Here is a 22,416-nt window from a genome sequence, read left to right as displayed (position 1 = left end):
CTTAGTTTCCTTCTTCTCGCGAGGATCACTTAGTTAAGGATTTTCATGATTGGCTATATGGATCTCCTAGTCATGAGCTTGAGTAGCTAGAGATTCAAAGGTGGTAGGCATGCTTCCTTTAAGGTTGTAGGGTAGCCCCTAGTGCATCTCATGGACGCACATGTCTATGGCAGAAGCTTGGCCAATTCATTCTTTGATTGAAGGATGAAGTTCCTCCACTACTTAATGTAATCGATGATGGGTCCATTACTTTGTAGTAGAGAGTTTCAGAAGTTCGACCATTTAACGTGTGTAGTAGAAGCTAATAAGGAATTCTCTCTCAAGTTGATCCTAACTATCAACGGAGCTCAACTGGACGTTGGTATACTAATTAAATGTTGTAGACTTGAGAGAGTGAACAAACTACACCATTTAGTCGTTGTAGGTTCCCATGTTGTTACAAGACTTGATTAAGTGGTCTATGTGCTGCTTCGGGTTGCCATTCTCGTCAAACTGCTAGAATTTGAGAGGTTGGTATCCAACTGGCATGTGCATCTCATCAATGCAATGAGTGTATGGTTTAGCATACAGTAGAGAAGTCTTTGAGATTCCTCTGTAATGAGCCCTTATGGTGTTGGCAATCATGTATTAGAGTTGTTGCACAGTTAGATAGGTGACAAAAACTTAAGTGGTGTCCTGCATCATGTTTTGTATGGTAGTATGACCCTACTCCTCTTGGTGCTGCATTCACTGCTCTTGGAGGTTGAGAGTCACTGGTGGAATGAATCTAGGAGGATGAAAAGGTCCTACTTGGCAGCTATGTATCTCCAGCTTGTTCATCAAGAAGGCAATCTAGATATCATTCTCAACATTGGAGTACTTGAGGTTGTTAATGGCTTTAACCATCTTCTGGGGTCATTCTTCCGTCATTGTGGCTTTTATAATCATAATTGGTGCAACACCACTAGAGGCTGAGTACAGTAGGAGTGGATATATGACAAAGAGGAGTGAGATTCCGTCCTTGACCCAGTGTTGGACTGATCATCTGATACAAAGTGCTCCTCTTCCCTCAAATAAAAGTGTGAAGGGTTGAAATAAAGCCTTGCTTTTGAAAAACAATCACCTTAGTCCTTTTCATGATTAGAAACTCCATTAGAGATGATAGTTGAACCTTTTTGGATTTTGCCATGGTGCATGTGATGGGTCGATTGTAGGTTGAACCAAAAACACCAGAGGATTTTTTGGAAGAAGTTGTAGTCTTTTTGATAGCCATTGAAAAAGTGCTACAGTTATTGACTCCAAAGATGAGAGGAAGCAAGGGTCCAATTAGGTGTGTCAGAAATTTGTCAACACAAATTTTGTGTATTTAATAACAAAAATATGGAGATAAATTATAAAAATGAAGAAAAATACAATGGGAAGAAACTCTCTTTATTTTTAATCGATGACATGAGCAACCTCTCATTAACAATAAAAAATGATGAAGATGAATGTCATTGGCATGTTTCTTGTGTTTTCAAGGTGTTAATGTAGATTTTCTTGATTTTGGTGCTTTTTAAGAATTGGTGTAGATTTTTTCACTCAAGGATTCACACTTGATTGATCAACTATGAAGAATGCTTCTCTAAAAAGGGCTTTCTCACAATGGTCTGATTTTCTTGTAAAATCTTGAATCCTATTGTGAAACACAGAACTAAAAAAATTGCTTTTTCTTCTTTCTTCTTTTGATCTTAAAGTAGAGTTGGAGTTTACAAGAGCTTATGGTTGCTTGCAATTCTTAAGTATTGGTATGAGATTGTGAGAATTCTCAAGTCTGTAAGTATGATTGCCCAAGAGTCTCTTTCTCCATAGGCAAGGCTATTTATAGCCTAGAGTTAGTTCTACCACCTTAGCCCACATTATTAACCAATCGCATGTAAGTGAGGTGTTGGGTTAAGATTAACTCCCATACATGCTACATTATGTAGGAGTTAGTGGTTTTGCCATAGGGACTATCCTATTACAATAGGACATGGACCTAATTGGATTTGATATATTATTACAATAGAACATGAACCTAATTGGACTTGGTACACTTCAATCATTGGGCCATGATCATGTTCATGTAAACTTGAGCCCTAGGTCCATGGAGGACCATATTTATTTGGAGGTTTCCATGTAAATTAAACCCATAACTTTGGCCAAGGCAATTTACATATTTACAAGGCTTAAACAATTCAAAAGGCAATGGAAAAATCCCCAATTATAATTTTGAATGTATGAACTAGCTCCTTTTATTCTTGAACTTCAAACACATCATTACCTCTTATCTCTCCCAATGGTACAAAGCTGCTTAGAACAAGGGAATATCAGTTCGTTGAATCTTCAAGAACAACATTTAAGGAGATTACCATGAAATTCATCCCATTTCCTAGTAGAATATCAGATGTGAAGTCCCTATCATTGAACTAATAGCAACTGTTATAATGCAAGGCACCGGGTTTGTTGCATAGGCTTGAGTGTTGCCATGACTTCCATCGCTAGTAGAATGACCCCCACATAGTGTGAATAAAGTAATCACCTTGGAAACCACATCTCCGCCTCACAATATCCTGCCCCACATTTCCCATAGCACATTCTGGTCATGTATTGGAAATATCTCCCGATGATAATATTAGAACCAATGATGTCATCCTCGGGAGATGCTCTTAATACACGGCGGGGATGTGCTGTGGGGCGGGACATTGTGGGGCGGAGATGTGAACTCAATCACCCTGAGATTAGCGCCCAGACACCATGAAACCAGTTCAGCTCCCCTTTTCCTTGGACCTCATAAATGTTGAAACAAATTATTACCTTCTAAACAATCAATTTATTTCTTTCAGCAAACCAATTCCATGGCTCTTAATTAATGAACAATGACAAATTCTCTTACTAGAAACCCCAAAAAAATCTAACTTGGGATTTGATTTAAAGAATAGGAAAATGGGTAGCTCAAATCTAAACATATAAAAAACAACAAAGTAGAAATAATGTATTATATATGATTGCTACTTATGAGTTAAATACTAAGGACCTGTGGAAAAACCATTCCACAAAGGCATGAACTCAGTTTTCTAGTTAGTCATTATTTCATGAAACCAGTTCAGCTCCCCTAGGAGAATCTGGATTTGCTCCTCACACAGCATGCCTCACACCAACTTCATAGCATTTACAGCCCTACTTTGGGAATATCTCTCATACTTGTATGTTGGCATTCATGGGGAGATATTCCCAATGCATGGCTGCAACATGCTGTGAGGCTGGTGTGAAGAGCGCTCTCGGAGGAACAAATCCAAATTCAGTCTAGGGATGCAAATGGAGAGAAAGGATTCCGCTAAGAATCAAACAAATGACATAGACGTACTGCATCCACATGTTTGTTGCAGAAAACCAAGTGATAAAGATATGATTGAATATTTATTTAAAAAAACAAAAAAAAATGATTAAATAACGAAATTAAGTAATGAATTTAAAAATTTATCAAAAACACAAAATTAATTATCATAGATTTAATAAGATTAGATAATAAGAATACAAATATAAATAATTGAAAAAACTTTAAATATTATTTAAATAATGAAAATTAGATTAAATAATTTAGAGGTATTGAAGCTTCCAAATAACAAATTTATCTAATAAGTTTTAAAAAAATATTTTTAATAGATATTATAAATAGAACAATAATTGTGATTATTAATGTACTAATAATAAAATCACTATTTCACTTATATCAATTAATAATTCTAGATACTAGCTTTCAGAAAAAATAACATTTATTAACAATAATTTTAAAATCCCTATCTATATTTATTATATATTTATATATACTAAAATTAATATTAATTCTATTTTTGTGATAAAAATATTTTCAATAATTGTTTATAAATCTATTTTTGTTTTGTTATTTAATAGAAAATTTTCAACAATTTTTGGAGATTAAACTATCATTGTTTAACTTGTTAAATTTAATTTATTGTATTTTTATTTTAAATTTATATTTAGTAATTATGTATTTCGTTATAATTTATAGATTAATATTTGTTAGAGGTCAAACTATTATTGGAGATTACTCTATTTATTGCCTAATTTAATATATTTTCAGTATTTTTTGTATCCTCGTAATTATTGTATTTATTATATTTTTGTTATAAATTTCTTTTCATCAATTGTGTATTTTCACTATAAATTTTCAATAATTATTGGGGATTAAACTATTGTTGTTTGTTAGAGATTAGACTACTTAACTAAAATTAGGAGAGTTCATGGGTCAGTTCGATTCGGATGCAGTTGTAGTTTGTTTGGCCAACCAATAGGGTTGTTCATAAGAAGGCACAACTTGACCAAACCGACTAACCCAAGTCGGCCGGGTTTTCATTAGCACGGGTCGGTTTCGCGTTGTTCAAATTCCTAAACCGATTATTCGGGTCGGTTTCGGTTTTCACACAAGAAAACCGAAACCGACCCAAACCGAACCGACTTAGTTCCTAGTTCAAACATGAAGTTCCAAAGCCCATTAGGCCACCTAGTTTTTGAATGGTTGCAAGAAACTTTGGATTAGTGAATAGTGATTAATGAACAACTTTTGTGATTAACTTTTCATTTAAATTTTATCATAGGAGATGGCTGAAATGATGTTCAATTTATGATTGTTTTTAAAATTAGCAAGATTTTATCACAGGGATGAACTTAGAACCAAAACCGACCCAACCCGACTCAAATCGACCAGGTCAGTTTTGCTTAACACTAGTCGGGTTGGTTGTAAAAACCGTAGTAAACCGACCCAACCTGACCTGTGAACAGCCCTACCAACTAAACTGACATGGTCGGGTTAGAGAGTTGGTCACTCAAAATTAACTAACCATTAGTGAAACCAGCCAACTCGAGTTGTATCGGTTTGGATTGGCTTTCGATTTGGTAGGTTAATTCAAAAGGTTTAAACTTAAAAAAATTAAATTTAAATTTACAATATAAAATATTTTGGACTAAGAAATATGAGAAATTGACCCAACTTGGTCAGGTTAGAAAATTGATAAACCTAAACCGACCGAAAATACAAAAAACCAACTAACTCGAGTTAAGTTGGATTGGTTTGGTTGGTTTCATCAAATTGATGAACAGCCGCCCTAACTGAAATTAATTATTGTAATTTTTGTATTTCAAAAAATTATTAAAAATAATATATAAAATATAAATAACTATTAATTATTTAAAAAGTTAAAGTATAAAACAATTGTCTAGTCTTATTTAGCTTTTCTTAACAAAACCTATACGTCAACCGGGTCCCCGCCAGTCATCACTTATTTTTAAGCACTTATTCAATAATCACTTTTTTTTAAAGAACAAATTTCTTAAACTACCCTTTATCTTTTAGCTAATTGACTAACTCTACTCTTACTCTTAGAGTAACCATAGTGGCATCGTCGTTAAGTGATAATAAAAAAAGAGAAGATATCTAAATAACCCTCCATTATTCTTAAAATTTTCAAAATAAAACCCAACCAAATCCACCACGTCACACACACTAACTACAACGTTCAATTCCTCACCTATCCTCTCCAACAGGCGGTGGCCATGACCATGAAGAGAATTACAGTCAACAATATACAAAGAGGATCACCAAAACCAGCAACGAAGCAAACATTGGTATCGGACATGAATCGGTATATGGCGTGCTTATGAGGAAGTACTGTGTGTACTTCTTTCTCTCGTTTTCAACCTGCCCTGCCTCCGTTCTCCCCTGTTCCACCGTCCACCAGCGACGGTTTGGACTGTCCTGTGTGTGTGGAGGAGATTCCGAAATTTCTACCTAGCGGTGGAAGATGATGTTTGGTGGCTCTCAAACATCACCAAAGGACATGAATCGTTTGTTTCCTTCGAGCTTCAAACATCCGGAAGAACTGCAGTCAAAGAGCAGGGAGGCCATGAACTCAGATCTCCATCTTCAACAGCAGCAGCAGCTGAGCTCAGGTCTGATGCGGTATCACTATGCTCCAAGCTCATTCTTTCCGAATTTCATCGACGGTAGTGGCGGTGGAATTGACGAATGATGCGAAGGTTTCCTCCATCATCGACCTTCAAGCCCGGAGGCAGAAAGCATGTTTGCGAGGTTCATGTCTTTAGAGGAGGAGGTGGAGGCGGTGCAACGGTGGTGAACCTGCTCTTCCTGATCCTCGGGAGATCGGAGAGAGACCTCCAGCGGTAGCCCCTTCTAGCGCAACTGTTAATCAGAGGAATTCTCAGTTCATGGCGCCAATGGAACGTGAGGGCGAGGTTGTTTGACAGCAGAATCGGTATTTCTCTGCTACTCAGATGATGTACCAGTCTCAGACTCTCAGATCCCGCTGCCTGTGCAATTACAGTTCAGCCCTCATATACTCATAGACAAACACCTTACCACCTGTGGTCAGGTGGTGTTATATATATACGGATTTTAACGGAATATTAACAGACATTAACGATAAAGATGGAGTTAATTAATTGTGGCTTAAGATAATAACTAATCGGTAAATACAAATTGTCCGTTAAATATAAGTGAGAATAGTTTAAAAAATTTTCCCTTTTCTAAAATAAGCAATCTCAAACTAAGCCGTAGTGTTAGGCATCTAAACCGGCGGTTCACATAGAAAATGGACCTGGTCGACCGCCCCAGCGTCCCTCTCGCCTCTTCCACAGACCACAGTCCAAGTGGACCATCCATTTTAGAGAGGAGAAGATAACAGAAACGAGATAATGGAGTTGGCGTTGCAATCATGGAGACTCGTCTCCTCGCTTTCCCCTGCTCTGTCTCTGCTCCACCGTGGCCACTGAGAAACCATAATCTCTCTCCACCCCGAAACCCTAATTTCTCGGTTCATCTTCCCTGCCGCTCTGCCAGGTATCGTCCTCGTCGAAGTAGTGACGGTAGTAAGTCGTACTGGGATTCAAACGCTGAGACGTTAAGAGAAGGATTCAGGTTCGAATTAGGAGGAGATTCGATCAGCGAAGACGACGCAGAAGATGAAGACGATGGTATTGGTTTCAGAAGGGGGGACAGACAACAACGCAAATGGTGGTCCGATGAGCAGTCATCATGGGATTCCGACGAGGGATCCGGGGTTTTCGAGGAAGCCATTGATAATGTCTGGATTCTAAAGGTAATTGGTGTAAAACCAGCTTAAAACTCAAAAGTTGTTTACTTTCTTTGTTATTGAGTTTTTGTATTTGTTTGGTAATCGCTTAATTAGTCTTGTCCTGCTCTAATACATGTTAAATCGAGCGTACTTGGTTTGCGTTTAGGTCGATGGAATGGACACCTAGCTCCATTTCTATTGGATGTAATTTATAGAAAATTAGCTTAATTCAATAACTATAGTTGCTTATTTGAGTGGTAAAGATATGGGGGCATTAGTAAACATGGTAACCATGACTTGAATGGGCAAACCCAGTTGAGAGGGATGCAATTAAAAAAGAAAAGAACTGAAGTGTTAATTGAAGACAAGAAAGCTGAGAGCAGAAAACTCTTGGCCATCCAACTGAAAAACATGAAGAGTATTATGACTGTATTTTTGAGATTCGAGGATGAGAATTCATCCAAATTTACTTTGTTTTGTTTAACTCTTTTGTTAATGAGTCTTAGCATTACAGGCGTGTCTGCAGTATTGGTTTGTATATATTGGAAAGTAATGAGAAAAATGGCAGCAATGGTAAACTAACAAGGTTCTAATGGCACAACATATCCACAACTGTAGGAATAAATATCAAATGATAATTAATGGGAAGATAGATAAACTTATCGATAATAACTGACTTACTGAGTTGCAGTAAGTGTTCGCACTCCTTAAAATCGATTTTGCCACCTCTCAGAGATTATCTGTTAATGTAGAATGTTTTCCGCAGTCAGCCTTTAGGATACAACAGCTCTTAGCCTTTGTGTTGCATGCACTTACAGCCCAAGCATCGAACCAGGATACTATGTATGTGCCTAAACACGATTTCAACGGAGAAACCCAGTACAGTAGAGCAGAAAAACGTGAAGAAGACAAAAGCTAGTAATTCACTGTTCCAAAAACTAATTGGAAGAGCGCCCCTTAAGAAAACATCTCCCACTTTTCTTGGGACTTCTCCCACATTTTGGAGAGTTTGGTGGTTACCAAAAAATGTCAGAAAGGAGGACTTTCTGAAAAGAATAAAAATATAAATATAAGACAAACCAAGTGCACAAAGCAATAGATAAATCCAAAAGGAGTTCGTTTCCTAGTCCATATGGGACTCAAGAGACTCCGCTAAACAAAAGAAAACAGAAAACAAGGAACATTTAATTTGAATCACAAAAACCACTAGAGTACCAACAGTATTCATCTAGAATGATATCATGGTCGTATGCAATTGCCAAATGAAGAAGAGACAAATACACACACACAGGGGTTTTGCAAAAGTTACCACTTGCTTTTGTCACATGCTTATGAGTGCTTGTATGTCTTTAAACCTTAAAGGTTCAGTGACATGCTTTGCTAAGCTGTTAAGGCAGAATTAGAATGCCCTTGGCCTTAAGTCAAATTTGCACTACATGGAAACTTTCCTTTTCCATTGTTTTCCTTTGCTAAACAAACCTTGAAATTGAATATTGGTTGGTTATATTGCCATAATTGGTGAAAAAAAATCTGTTAAACATGTCTGACACATATTCTTGGACTAATACAGGTCTTCAGTTCTTTTGGATGGATGCTTCCAGCCATTATATTATCGATGTTATTAGGTACAGGTCCTAAGGCTGTCCTCATGGCGTTAGTACTTCCACTTGGGCAGTCTGCAATTTCTCTTGCAATAGACAAATTTTGGGGTAGGAGACGTGAGAGCCCCATACCGAGGTCCAGGACCAAGAAGAAGCCATTTGCCAGGGCTCCAGGTGATGTTCGAATGAATGCTGAAGAAAAACAGGAGGACAAAGTTGGTGAGGCTGGTAACGGAAGGTGTGGATATCAGTCGTGGGTGACAGCAAATGATGGTTCAGTTAAGAAACGTGGTCAATACAGGTACAGCTTTGGTGGATGGGATGAGCTAGATAGACAAGGCAAGCCTGAAATGGGGCCCATAAGGATGCCATCACGAATGACAGGTGGTTCACCAAGGCCACAGGTGGAGAGAAAAGGCAAGTTGAGTAGGAGAGTGAGAAATAAAGATACACCCTTATTGATAAGGTTGCTTATTGCTTTTTTCCCATTCTTGGGTTCATGGACTAAGATATTATAGCAATTCCTGGTGTATTTGCTCAGTGTGTGGACATGGTTTATTGCAAAAACCTAGAAGTGAAGACATAATATTCCACAAAGAAACCATGCATATTCCCAAACTTTTTTCTTGATTGACAACGAGAGCCTCTGTTGAACCAATTGATCAAAAGTTAATAACCCAAATTCTAGATTTGTTACCTTTGTTGGTGCAAGACAGTTGGTGACACTGGAAGCCTGTGGTTGAATTTGGAGGGTGGGCCTTGTCACAATGGTTGGGTTGCTCCATTGTGACCTTGGGAGACCAGGGTTCAAATCTTGGAAATAGCCTCTCTGTATGTGCAGAAGTAACACTGTATACGTCTGCCCCTCCCCAGACCCTGCATTGGTGGGAACCTTGTGCAGTGGGCTGCCCTTTATAACTAAACCTTATATAACCCCTAGACCTTGTTCATAATTAATATTGGAAGAGGCCAGGGCACTGATATAATCTGATCAAACAGTTGAAAGACCCCAGGTGCAGCCAGAATACGTTCGCTGAGCATTGGGTAACAGAAGAATGAGCATAGCATAACACAAGAATTTATCAACTCAGCTTGGTGATGGCTTTGCAAAATCTGTTAACAACTTGTGAGAGTTCACTGGACACTATTGCAGGTCTGATACTTTCTTTAATACAAGAGGAATTGCATTTCTTGATTATAATAACTGTAACAATCAGATGGATTTGGTAGATGCTTTTCTCTGTTTTTTTTTTTGCCATATTTTATGCATTGTTTAAAGGGGTGATAGTTAATGTTTATTTTAACAAATCATTTTGAAGATCTCAAAGATGGCACAAATAAGTTGAACTCCTACCATCTGTTTTGGCCTGCATTGTGATCAAAATCCAGAACACAACTGCACAGAACATCTTATATAGAAAGCAATAGTTATTATTAATTTGAATGTGTTTACTTCAAACCTATTTAAAATTTAATACTATATAATCATATATATTATGTCCTCTTCCTGACATGTGCTTTCTGCTAGTATTAAAAAAAAAAAAAAAGATATTACATGTATAAGCTGTACATACACATGGGTTATTCTCCACCATCATGACTTCAGATCCTTGCCACAGTTTCTCCTACATATGGATGATGAACACCATTTTTCCCATTTATTTGGAAGAAGAGAAATAAAAGTTCTATATGTGACATAAAACATGGATGTGCAGTAGATTCAGTCCAAAGTACAGAATAGTGTGGCTCTTACCATCTGAATCTTGTTGTTGAGATGCTACCACGTTCATTTAGCCAAACATTTTAAAAGGCTTTAAGGTGAGGCTGAAAGGCATACACCTTGAGGAGGCAGGTTGGAGATAAACTGCATTGCCTTCATATCTTATATCATGAATGCAAGGCTTAGATCTCAGGTTGCAAGAGGTGCACATCTTTTGCTTCACACCTTTACTTCTAGGGGCATACACCCCGAAACAATAACTTTCTAAAAGTTAAAGGTAAATGTTAAAGTATTTATTGTATATTTCATAGCCACATGGACTGCATTTAAGGGAAATTTGTGGTTTCCTTTTCATGGCAATACAAAAGAAGTGGGAGAGATTCGATTAAAAACCACTAGAGTCAGCAAGGGTTTAATTGGAAATTTTATGTGCACGACTCTTTCAAATATTATTAGACAAACAACTCAAAGAACTATTCAACCTAAGCTTAAGCTGTTAGGTGAGATCCCTGAATATGGATTTATTCTCTAGCACACCCCTCTCAGGAAAACCCATGGGACTCGAAGCGTTGACAAGCACAGGTCCACCCATACCTTGTGCTGAAATTTAATTATTTTTTTCAATTAAATTAGTGACAATACTTCTCTAAATAATTTTCGAATTAAATTCTATGTTCAACTTTTTTATAGGGTTTTGGAATGTATTTGTGTAAGCCAATTATTGGTGAATTGTGTTTTGATTGGTGCCCTTACAAAGAAAACCTGTTCAACTAATTGACGCCCTTAGAAAGAAAATGTTTTGATTGATGAATTGTGTTTAATAAAAGCTGATTTTGAAGCTTGGCTGTAAAATTGATTGAGTTTCTTTGATCGTTGTTATATGAAATTAGCTTGTCAAGATTCTATCTTGAATCATACACTGATACACAGATTTGTTGGTATATAATCTTCACTTCCACTTTTTTTTTTTCTAAATATATAGAATATTTTGGAGTGTTTCAGTTATTATATTTAAATTTGAAGCAAACTGCCTCTATTTAGGGAAGATTACTTAAGCCTCGAATGTGTTTTCTAACAAATACTGAAATCTCCATTATTGTTTGACCTCCTCATAAACCTCCTTTCATGTTTCAAATAAATATGCAAACACACGCATTCCACTAATTGTGTTGAGGACTTGAGGGGAAAAATAGGGGTGTTCACAGTCCGGTTTGGTGTGGTTTGGAGAATATCTCAAACCAAACTAGTAAGTTATAGTTTGGGAAATCCTCAGATCAAACCAAACCATTTTGGCATAGAAACGAAACCAAAGCAAACCGTTTTATTACAGTTTGGTGCGGTTTTTAATACTGTTTGGAGACTTTGGAGTGGTATAGAACAAAAAAATAATAATTAACTGAAAGGGGCTAGGGCATCAAAGAGAAGAGAGAGAGAGAGAGAAATTCAATTATTAATTAAAAGTTAAAATTAAAATTAGAAGTCTTTAATCTTTAATCTTTATTATCATTTTATAAAATAAGTACTTTTATTATATATTTATAATTTAAAGCCTAAAATATTTGATATTTTATTTAATAAACCAAACCAAAATCGTAAACCATATTTTTCAAAACTTTGAAACCGAACCAAACTGTTTTTTATTACAGACCAAACCAACCGCAAATTTGGTTTGGTTCGATTTGGTTTTACAGTTTAAACCATACAATGAACACCCCCAGGGAAAACACTGATATAATGCTTTAGAGTTTTTAGATTCTCAAATTTGCCCATGAAAGACTTGATTGGATGAAGACTTATCAAATTATCCCACAAAAGTGGTTCACTTCGTTCAAGTGGGTTTTCTTCTTCACTTAGGCCAAGTTGGGGTTGAACTTCAACCTCAAAGTTATACTTACGCAATTTAGGCCATGTTTGGAGTGCTTATTTCAAAAAATAAGCATTTATTTCATATTAGCATTTGGTAGTCTTTTTCTCCGGTAAGCACTTAAATAAGCATTTGTGGCTATTTTGTCCTTCATTTTGTTTCAAATTTTCAAAATATACGCTTATGAAAGTACTTTTGTTAAATTACTTTTATAAAAACTTTTATGAAAGCACTTTTACAAAAGTACTTTTATGAAAGAACTTTTATAAAAGCACTTTTATGAAAAGTACTTTTATACAAGTACTTTTATAAAAGCATTTTTACAAAAGTACTTTTATGAAAGCACTTTTATAAAATTCAACTAGAGATAATTTTATAATTGGTATTTTAAAATTTAACTAGGGATAATTTTGAAAGAAAAAAATTGAATAAGTGCTTATTGTATAAGCACTTAAAAAGAAGCTAGAAGCTTGGGCTTAAAAAATAACCCCTTGTTTTTAAAATAAGCATTTATTTTGGGCTTATTTCCCAAACACTAATGAGTGTTTAATGGTGTGGTCTCGATCCAAATAAGCACTTTTTGAATAGACACTTATTTTTAACCACTCCCAAACATGGCCTTAAATGCATATTAAGGTGTTCACCATACATTAATTATTAAAGCAATACTTAGGAATATGGGGGTAAAGAATGAATGCAGATTGTCCTTTTTATCTGGATAAAATACGAAGGTGCTACACAAGGTAGCATGTCCCTAGGAATCACAAAAACAAATAAAACTAAGAGACCAAGGGATACACTCTACAACGACTGAACCTCCAACTAAAGCATTATGAGCTAACCAATCCGCTTGATTTGCTTCTCAATACGCATACCGAAAGTTGATGTTGGAATTGAGCAGGGAGCAAGTACTAAGACACACTGCGATGGTATTATTCTCTAGTCTTCACGGGGGGTCATAGTCTTTCTTAGGCAGCCAATGATGAGCTTTGAAACACCTTCAATAATGTTCGAGAAGTCCATGAAGTTGACAGCAATGTTGATCGCTTTCCATGTAGACCTGTTCATGGGTCGGGTTGGGTTGGTTCAGGCTGAGTTTTGTATATGTATCAACAGAATACATTCAGGCCCGAGCCCGAGCCCGGCTCTTATATAAAGCCCAAAGCTCAAGCCCTAGCTTCAATAAAAAAGTGTTTTATTTATACTAAAAAACTTCAAAACTCAAAAATAATAAACATCTCACTATTACTTGGAAAAAAAAAAGAGAAGAACAAAGAAAAAATATTATATATATATTAAATAAAATATATTTTTATTATTTAATATATAGTATCAAATCGGGGTTGGGCTTTTTTGAGAAAGCCCGAGCCCAGCCCAAGCTTGAGCCTACGGGCCTAAACTTATGACCAAGCCCGACTTAATAACGGGTCGACTGGGCCAGCCCATCGGGCTACCCAGCCCATGAACAGGTCTATTCCCCGGTAGCCTAAGCTTCAACAAGGCTGATAGACGTGATACTAGTACAATACGCTTTAAAATCAAGAATTGAGCCAAGATGGTTCCTAGCAATATACGCTATAGAACACCAGCCATCTGCATTGCAAGAGGCATCAAAATTGATTTTTATTGACCCGGGTTTGGGATTTATCCACTTAATAGACTTCCAAACTTTCGTAGTATCATTTTCATCATTCTCTAAAGAAGCATTCAAACTAGTTGCCCTTTTTGTGGAGAGCTAGAGAGAGATATCATATTTTGGCTAGATGTTTAGTTGCCCAACAGGTATGGGGACTATTAGATGATCTAATCTACAAACCATTAGACTGTGGGAGTTGGAACCTTATTGGATGGTGGGAAGAACAATCCATGAAAAAGTTGATAGTCAATTACAATAGTTTTGGGAGAAAATTACGGCAACGTTTTGGTTTCTATGGAAAAATCAAAATGAAAAGCCTTTTAAAAATAACTCTTACCAGTACATAAAAGCAAACAATTCGCTGACTCACCTAAGAGAAAACCATATGAAATAATTGAATTGGATTAGGTGGGTCCCTCAAATAGCATAAAAATAAATTTTGATGCCTCAGCAAAATCCAATGGAAGGCGCACGTTTGGATGTGTTGTGAGGGATGCGGAAGGTAGAGTTCTAAAGACAAACTGTGGCAAAATAGGTATTACAACTACTTCGATAGCTGAAATGTGGGCTGCCCCGGAAGCCCACAAGTTAGTTATGCACTTTCAAAACCAGCCCATCATCATCACTGAAGGAGACTCCCACCTAGTGATAAACATCCTCAAAGGAATCTCAAAGGTCCTGTGTCAATGTTCATCGCTTCTCAAGGAGCGCAAGAAGTTGGTTCAAAGTTATCTTCAGTTCTCTTGTATAGACACCCCCACAGAGAAGGCAGTGTAGCTGTAGATTAGCTGGTGTGAACATCCTAATTGGTTTGGGGGTCACTCCGTGGCTGAATTCTAATGGAGCCGCCACCCATCTATATGTAAAACATAGGAGTGATGGGCCTCCCATGTTCAAAATGCTAAAAAAATAAAATAAAATAAAGACTCCCATACCTAAAGTAGTTATTCTAGGAATCAAATGGGAGGAAGTGGGAAGGTATTAGGCACCCCAAGCCTCCTCCAAGTACATCCCTTTTGGAAATCCTAGAAGGAAGAAAAAATGATTGGGAGATCTCCTCCCAATCCATTTTTATTCCTTCCCTAGGCCTCCTACTAGTGGATGTTGCTAGGACTATTTCCAATTATTATCCTTTACAAGGGAATTCCTCACATGTGAAAGGCTTGAACAAAAACACAAAAAAGGGGAAATACTTCAAATCACACAAAAGAACATTAATCCAATGGAAACAAACCAACATTGAAAAGAAAAAACTAAGAAATAAGATATATAGATAGGATAGATAGATAGAGAGATAGAGAGAGAGAGAGAGAGGAACCACTTGATACCCAAGATAAGGGTCCTATAAGAATGAGAACCAATCAAATAAAACAGCATTGTTCTATGACATAAGCACAAAGGCAAAGTTAATTCGACCAATGTAAGGAGAATTACTAATGTTAATTGTTCAAATTAACTAACATAAGAAGTATGCATGTCAACTTGAAAATCACTTGAGTGAAAATTTAAAGGGGAAATACTTCAAATCACACAAAAGAACATTAATCCAATGGAAACAAACCAACATTGACAAGAAAAAGCTAAGAAATAAGATATATAGATAGGATAGATGGATAGATAGAGAGATAGAGAGAGAGAGAGAGAGGAACCACTTGATACCCAAGATAAGGGTCCTATAAGAATGAGAACCAATCAAATAAAACAACATTGTTCTATGACATAAGCACAAAAACAAAGTTAATTCGACCAATGTAAGGAGAATTACTAATGTTAATTGTTCAAATTAACTAACATAAGAAATATGCATGTCAACTTGAAAATCACTTGAGTGAAAATTTAAAGAGATGAAACTAATGAGACTAACTAAAAAAGAATCAATGGAAAGAACCAAACCTGTCAACGATTTTCAAGGAGCTCCCTACCACCAATCTAAAGCCAATTATTATCATCGGGATGATGATTGTCAGTTCTTACCAACTTCCCTTTACACTCAACTCACATGCAAATGGGGTGATAGTTACCCTTAAATGTTGCCTTCAATACCTGGCTTCGATGTTGAATTAGATGGGTCACCTCACATCGGAGAAGAGTAATGGTGGCCAAGGGCTTAGAACTGTTGACACTAATCAAGTATAGAACAACTTAATGGAATCACTTTGTTATAAGAATACTCATCGGTGAGGTTAGGAGTTGCATCCAATATCAATGGCAATTCTATGACTCTGTTCCAGTTGGAGAGTAGAAGATGGGCTTGGGTTAGCTGTAGAGCACCGCTACTAAATGCTCTATTTGATCGTAAAGGAAGAGCAGGGGTGGAATCCTCTCGATAGTGACAATGGAGAGTTGGTGAAAGAGGGAAAAAAGAGAATAGGTAGAAAAGACAGAAAGAAAGAGAAAATGAAGAAGGGCGAAGGATAGAGTAGTTTGGAAGAGGAAGTGACCATATGGGTGGAGGAGCTGGTGAAGAAGAAGAAATTGAAATAGGGTACTACGGAAGATAAGTATATGGCTAGGAAAGAAGAGAGAATAAACAAGGGAGATCGAGAGAGAGAATGTGAGATAAGGAAATGAGAGAGAGATGGCCGAAAGAGGGGATGCCGCCACTTCTATCTGGTGTTGAGAGGAAGGGGATAAACCGTGTATATCTTGAATCAAAAGGTTAGGTTTATATTTATAATGAGGAATAAGGGCATTTTCATAATTCTTGGGATATTTAGGGGTAGTTTCATAATTTTGGGTTTAAGAGGGAAAATTGAAATGTCCTTCGAATGATGGGGATTTTGGGTCAAAGAAAGATAGATGGAGATGAACTAGAAGTTGTATAAAGGTTCTTATATGCGAGCTAACGAAATTGATGGAAATGATAACTTTTTAGTATAGCGGGCAAACCAGGGTATTTTTTAGTGAGAATTGATAGGGCAAGGTTTTTGGGCATTTTGGACTGATTGGTTCAATAATGCTTGAATCAAGGAATTTTGAGGTATGAGCATTTTGGTTTGCGGGAAAGCCAAGAATAGAATCTTCATCCAATTGAGGGGTAAATGAGGGAAAGCCTAGATGAATTGGTAGGGGTTGATTGGTCCAAACATGCTTAGGTCAAGGAAATTTGAAGTACGAGCAATTTAACCAATGAAAAAACCTATAATGGAATTTCCTATGTTGGATGGGTAAATGGAAGAATTTTGAGTTGAAATTTTGTAGGATAGAACTCCCGAGTGTCCTGGATGAATTGGTAGGGCTTAATGACTTCAAATGTGTTCAAATTAGGGGAATTCAAGATACGGATAGTTTGAGCAATGAAAAGGCTCAGAATGAAATATTTCTTTGATGAATAGGAAGATGTAGGAATTTTGAGTTAAAATTTTGTAGAATGATATTTCTAAATGTCCTGGATGAATTGGTAGGGTTTGATCGGTTCAAATGTGTTTGGATTAAGGGGATTCAAGGTATGGGTGGTCCTACCGATGAAAAAGATGAAAATGAAATATTTGTTTGATGAATAGCTAGATGAAGGAATTTTGAGTTAAAAAATTATAGGATGGTATTTCTAAGTGTTCTAGATGAATTGGTAGTATTTGATCGATTTAAATGTGTTCAGATTAGGGGAATTCAGGGTACGAGTGGTCTAACCAATGAAAATGTTCATAATGGAATCTTTGTTTAATGAACATGTAGATGAAGGAATTTGAGTTGAAATTTTCTGGGATGGTGTTTCTAAGTGTCATAGATGAATTGGTAGGGTTTTGACATCTTCAAATATGTATGAGTTAAGGGAGTTTAAGGTACAGGTGGTCCGACCAATGAAAAGGCCTGGAATGAAATCTTTATTTAATGAATATGTAAATAGAGGAACTTTGAGTTGAAATTTTGTAGGATGGTGTTTCTAAGTGTTTTGAATGAATTGGCAGAGTTTTGATCAGTTCAAATGTATTCGAATTAGGGGAATTCGAGGTATGGATATTCCGACCAATAAGAAGACACGCAATGGAATGTTAATAAATGGGTAAATGGGGAATTTTGTGATGACATTTGTCATAGGGGTTGTAAGGGGTCCAAATAGGCAACAAATGGGGTTTGACAGTCTTGTGGGTGTCTTCATGTCAGAATTTGTGATTTAGTGGTTAGCGAGCAATGATAGTCATTTAATCAAAATCTTTCTTGATAGAAGGGTGAAATGGGTATTTTGGGTCTAGAAATTAGTGGATGATAGATCAAAATGTTTGGGAAGGTGATGGTAGGGTCTGGGTGCCTTAGGGTCGTATTGCGATGCAAATTTTAAATTTGGATAATTGTAGCTAATAAGAGAGCTTGGCTTGGAATGTTTTTTATACATGGGGTAAAATGGGAATTTTAAGGGATGAAATTTAATGGGTAGTTTATTTGGAGGTTTAAGAAGGCATTGGTAGGGTTTGGCTGTCTTGGGAGGTGTGTTGCGATGCAGATCTTAAATTTGGATAATTGTGTCTTATAAGAGGGGTTAATTTGAAATCTTTTATGTTTGGAACAAAATGGGTAATTTTCGGTCTAAGATTTGGTGGAAGGGTATCTTAGGATATTTGGAGTCTAATGGAAGTGTCTAATGGCTTTAGTAGTGTTGGAATTATAAGAATCTGGGCTACGAGTTTTTCGGCTAATGAAAGGACTTAGATTGGTATCTTGGTTTGATAGATGGGTAAATGGGGAAGTATTGGGCTGAAATTGGGAGGGTATGGTTGTATCAGGGTCATATGGCTCATAGGCTTTAGGCTCGGGAAGTGTCGTAGTGCCCAATTCTTCAAAATGGAATCTTTGATGGATGAGCAGTGAAATCAAGGAATTTATGGCTAAATTTTGGTGTAATTGGTTATTTAAAGGTTTTGCTTCATGTAATGGATATAACCGTGTGGGAGACGTGGTGATGTAGCACAATCGTAATTGTCGAAAGGGAATTATGGATTTTAAGGGCATTTGAGCTGAGATTTGGTTTCTTAGTCTTTTAATATGTTCTAAAGAGAATGATGGAGTCTGATTGGGTATTCAGAGCATAAGAAGTAGGTTGGAGAGGGAAGTGAGCAACAATCAAGTGCTGACAACTACCCATCTTTGTTGTGAGGTAGTGAGCTACAAAACAACAAAGACAAAAAGAAGCACAAGAAGAGTTTTGCGAGGGACTATGTGAAGAAAGCTCTAAAAGGTATTATTGATCAAAGGCTAACTTTATTATTGTGCACTTGCCTAGCTCCTATAGAATGATGTATCTATGAGGAATGAGACAAAAGCACACATGAGTACAAGAAAAACAGTTTGAAAACATGAGAAAGCTTGGGGGGCCCAAGTTTGTTTTCACTTGATGTATTATTATGTTTGAATGATTTATACAAGCAAGAGCTCGATAGGGTCGAGCCACCCTTTTGATGATGTAGGGCTTGATAGGGTCAAGTCACCCTTTTGTATGATGAAGAAAACTATATGTGCTAAAACAAACAAGGTCAAGTTGCCCTTTTGTATGATCAAGGAAATTATCTATGCTAAAAAAAGCATCAATATTGAATAAAATGTCTATGCTAAAAAGCTATTTGTTTCGGAAGAAACACAACAGAGTGCCCATTGGAACTTTGCTAAAATGATCAATAATATGTTGAGTGAAATATGTACTGAATGAAATTTAAGCTGAGTGACATCCGAGATAAATGAAATCTGTGTTAAGTACAATCTGAGCTGAATGAAATTTGTATTAAACAAAAATCTGTGTTAAGTAAAATCTGAACAAAATGAAATATGTGTTAAACAAAAAATTTGTGTGAAATGACTTTAATGCCTCAGGGGACTTTGATGCCACAAGGGACATTGATGCCTCAAGGGACTTTGGATGCCACCGAAACTTTGGATGCCATGAAGGACTTTAATGACTCAAGGAACTCTAGATGCCATGGGGGACTTTGGTAATTGATTGTGAAAATTTTGTTCAACAAAATTTTGTGTGAAGTAACTTTAATGCCATAGGGGACTTCGGGAAATGATTGATTGTACTAAAATTAAATATGTGCTATTTAAGTAAAATTGTCTAAGTGAAATATGAGTCAAATAAAACTTTTCTCGGCATGGCTAAGTGTCTAGGGAGAATTTGGAAAATGATTAATTGTGTTAAAAATAAATATGTGGTATTTGAGTGAAATTGTCTGGATGGTCTCAGGATGGTTGAGTGCCTAGGGGGACTTTATGGTTGAGTGCTTAGGGGGACTTTGGAATTTATGTTTGAACAAAACTTTTTCAGTGTGGTTGAGTGCCTATGGGAACTTTTTAAAATGATAGATTGTTCTGAAATTAAATCTATGTTATTTGAGTGAAATCGGAGTCAAATAAAACTTTAGAAAATGATCGATTGTGTTGAAATTAAATTTGTGTTATCTAAGTGAAATCTGAGTCAAATAAAATTTTTATCAACCTGACTAAGTGCCCAGGGGGATTTTGGAATCTATGCTTGAATAAAACTTTCTCAACGCAAGGGGACTTTGGAAATTGATAGATTATGCTAAATTTAAGTATGTGCTATTTGAATGAAATCTATGCTGAATGAAATTTGAGTTGAATATAACTTTTCTTAGTGTAACTAAGTGCCTAAGGGAACTTTGAAAAATCATGATGACCGAATCTTGGGTGATTGAAAACCTTCCTTTTGTAATCGTGATGAACGATTGAAAGTTTCCCTTTCGTGCTTAAAAAATGCAATGCATGCTTTAAGAGATTTTTTTCCTCCTTTTTTTCTTTTTTGGATTTTTTTTGTTTTTTTTTGTGTTGTTTTTTTTTTTTTTGCCTTTTTTATTATTTTTTTAGATTATGAAATTGCAATGAAGGTGGGTGTTTGATCTTCGGGTGGAACAAGAGCACAAATGGTGGAGGTGCCATTAATACCAACTCACGATGGAGTAGCTAAGTCTATTGAGGACATGTTTATCCTGGATGTGATACGAGTGACTAAATCCTTTCTGGAAGGCGACAATTAATCTTGAGAACTTTAGGGGTAAGTTTTTGAAATGTTAAACTGTTAACTTGGAGATCATTCAAGTCAAAGAGGGTTATCCCAGTTTTGGTGGATAGTATGATGGGGTCGATGAAAATGATGCTTTAGTGATGGGGCATACACTTGTTTGGGTTAAAAGGTGGGTAGGATTGATAGGAATCGTGCTTTGGTAAAGGGGTCTACCTTATTTTGCACTAATAAGCGGGTGGGTAGGATTGATAGGAATCGTGCTTTGGTAAAGGGGTCTACCTTATTTTGACAGAGTGATACCCTAGTTTAGGTTGATAAACTTACATGGTCGATAGAAATGGTCATGGGTTAAACCCAAGTAGGGGAATCAAAATTTTTGATGCACTTTTTTGACCAGGTTCATTCATTGTCATCTAAAAAGGTCTTTTTGGTACCGAATGCCAATTTTTCAAAAATCGAGGAGGAAATATTGAGTGAAAAAAAAAACATGGCTTTGGATGGGGTTTAGAAATGAAGGGTAAATAGGCCCAAAAATTGCTTAAGCATTGATAGCTAGGTCCTTACCGGAATATGCACTCTCAGCTCCTTTCGCTTTTATCTCTCTTCACAACCACAACAATGAATTGTACTCTCCATGTCTTTCATTAATACGCGTCACACTCTCAAACTAATCGGGGAGGATTTGAATTATGGAAAAATGTATATGGGGTAAGGTAGTTGAAAACAATGAGCAGATGTCATTAATGAGAGCTGATGAGACCATCATAGCTATTCCAGTTTTTTTTTTTTTTTGAATTGCTTATTCTTTTGATTCCTCTTTGATTAACTCTTTTTCTTCTGTGGGCTATATCCTAGTTTCCTTTATTAATCCCTCTTTTTTTTTTTGCTACTTCAATTGGACGGGTGCCCCAATTTTCAACACCTACTTTCTTGGAGGTGCTTGATAAAAGAAGGGTGATGTGGAAGGCTAAAAGGGGAGATAATGGAAATACTTTTCAATTATAGGGTGTGGAGTATTAGGTGAGGCAAATGGCCAAGGATGGCCTCCCTTCATTTCATTATTGATTGTATGATACATATAAATGGAACGTCTATTGAAAACGAAGCATGTTTAGTTGATGATAGATTATCCTTAGGACCTTTTTCTTTCTCTTCCTCCTTTTTTTTGAATTTTTGAATTATTTTCTCAATCATTGGAAAGTGCATCTTAAGGAATTTGGGTTGGGTTAATGAAGGAAATGTCTGATTTGATTGGCTCAATGGGTTGACTAGCGATAACAGAGATGATGGGGACAACTAAGAAATTGAATGGCCGAGGATGGCCTCTGATCCTTTCTTTGATCAATTGGCAAGGTACTAGTCTTTAATAATGCTTCAATTTGTGCTAGCTTAGAACAGATTTGTTTGTTAAGGGTGATATCGGTAGAGGTTTAGTGCTTTCGACGACAATTTCAGCACAACAAGATTACCCCCCCCCCCCATCATATCGAAAAAGATGTAAATCCATGATTAGTGG

General features: G+C 36.5%; 1 protein-coding gene and 1 long non-coding RNA gene across 2 annotated transcripts; one reads left to right on the top strand and one right to left on the bottom strand.

The window, feature by feature from the left end:
* Window positions 1–5,450: 5,450 nt before the first annotated feature.
* On the bottom strand, window positions 5,451–12,545 carry LOC148801235 (uncharacterized). The gene is made up of 3 exons (XR_016084542.1): window positions 10,464–12,545; window positions 7,791–8,155; window positions 5,451–6,345 (listed from the first exon to the last, which is right to left on the bottom strand). It is a non-coding gene; the product is annotated as an uncharacterized LOC148801235 (long non-coding RNA).
* LOC104602101 (uncharacterized) lies at window positions 6,608–10,004 on the top strand. The gene is made up of 2 exons (XM_010265665.3): window positions 6,608–7,133; window positions 8,680–10,004. Exons 1-2 carry the CDS (start codon window positions 6,750–6,752, stop codon window positions 9,226–9,228), a joined length of 933 nt encoding a protein of 310 aa, XP_010263967.1. The 5' UTR covers window positions 6,608–6,749; the 3' UTR covers window positions 9,229–10,004.
* Window positions 12,546–22,416: the final 9,871 nt, after the last annotated feature.

Source organism: Nelumbo nucifera, chromosome 3 (assembly GCF_055504915.1).
Source record: "Nelumbo nucifera cultivar China Antique chromosome 3, China Antique-T2T, whole genome shotgun sequence".
Lineage (NCBI taxonomy): Eukaryota > Viridiplantae > Streptophyta > Magnoliopsida > Proteales > Nelumbonaceae > Nelumbo > Nelumbo nucifera.
The sequence above is the reverse complement of the archived record's forward strand: the minus strand, read 5'-3'. Positions and strand labels throughout refer to the sequence as shown.

Coding starts and splice junctions, on each gene's coding strand:
- LOC104602101 (XM_010265665.3), top strand. CDS start 6,750: ATGGAGACTCGTCTCCTCGCTTTCCCCTGCTCTGTCTCTGCTCCACCG. Junction 7,134..8,679: donor ATAATGTCTGGATTCTAAAG/GTAATTGGTGTA, acceptor GGACTAATACAG/GTCTTCAGTTCTTTTGGATG.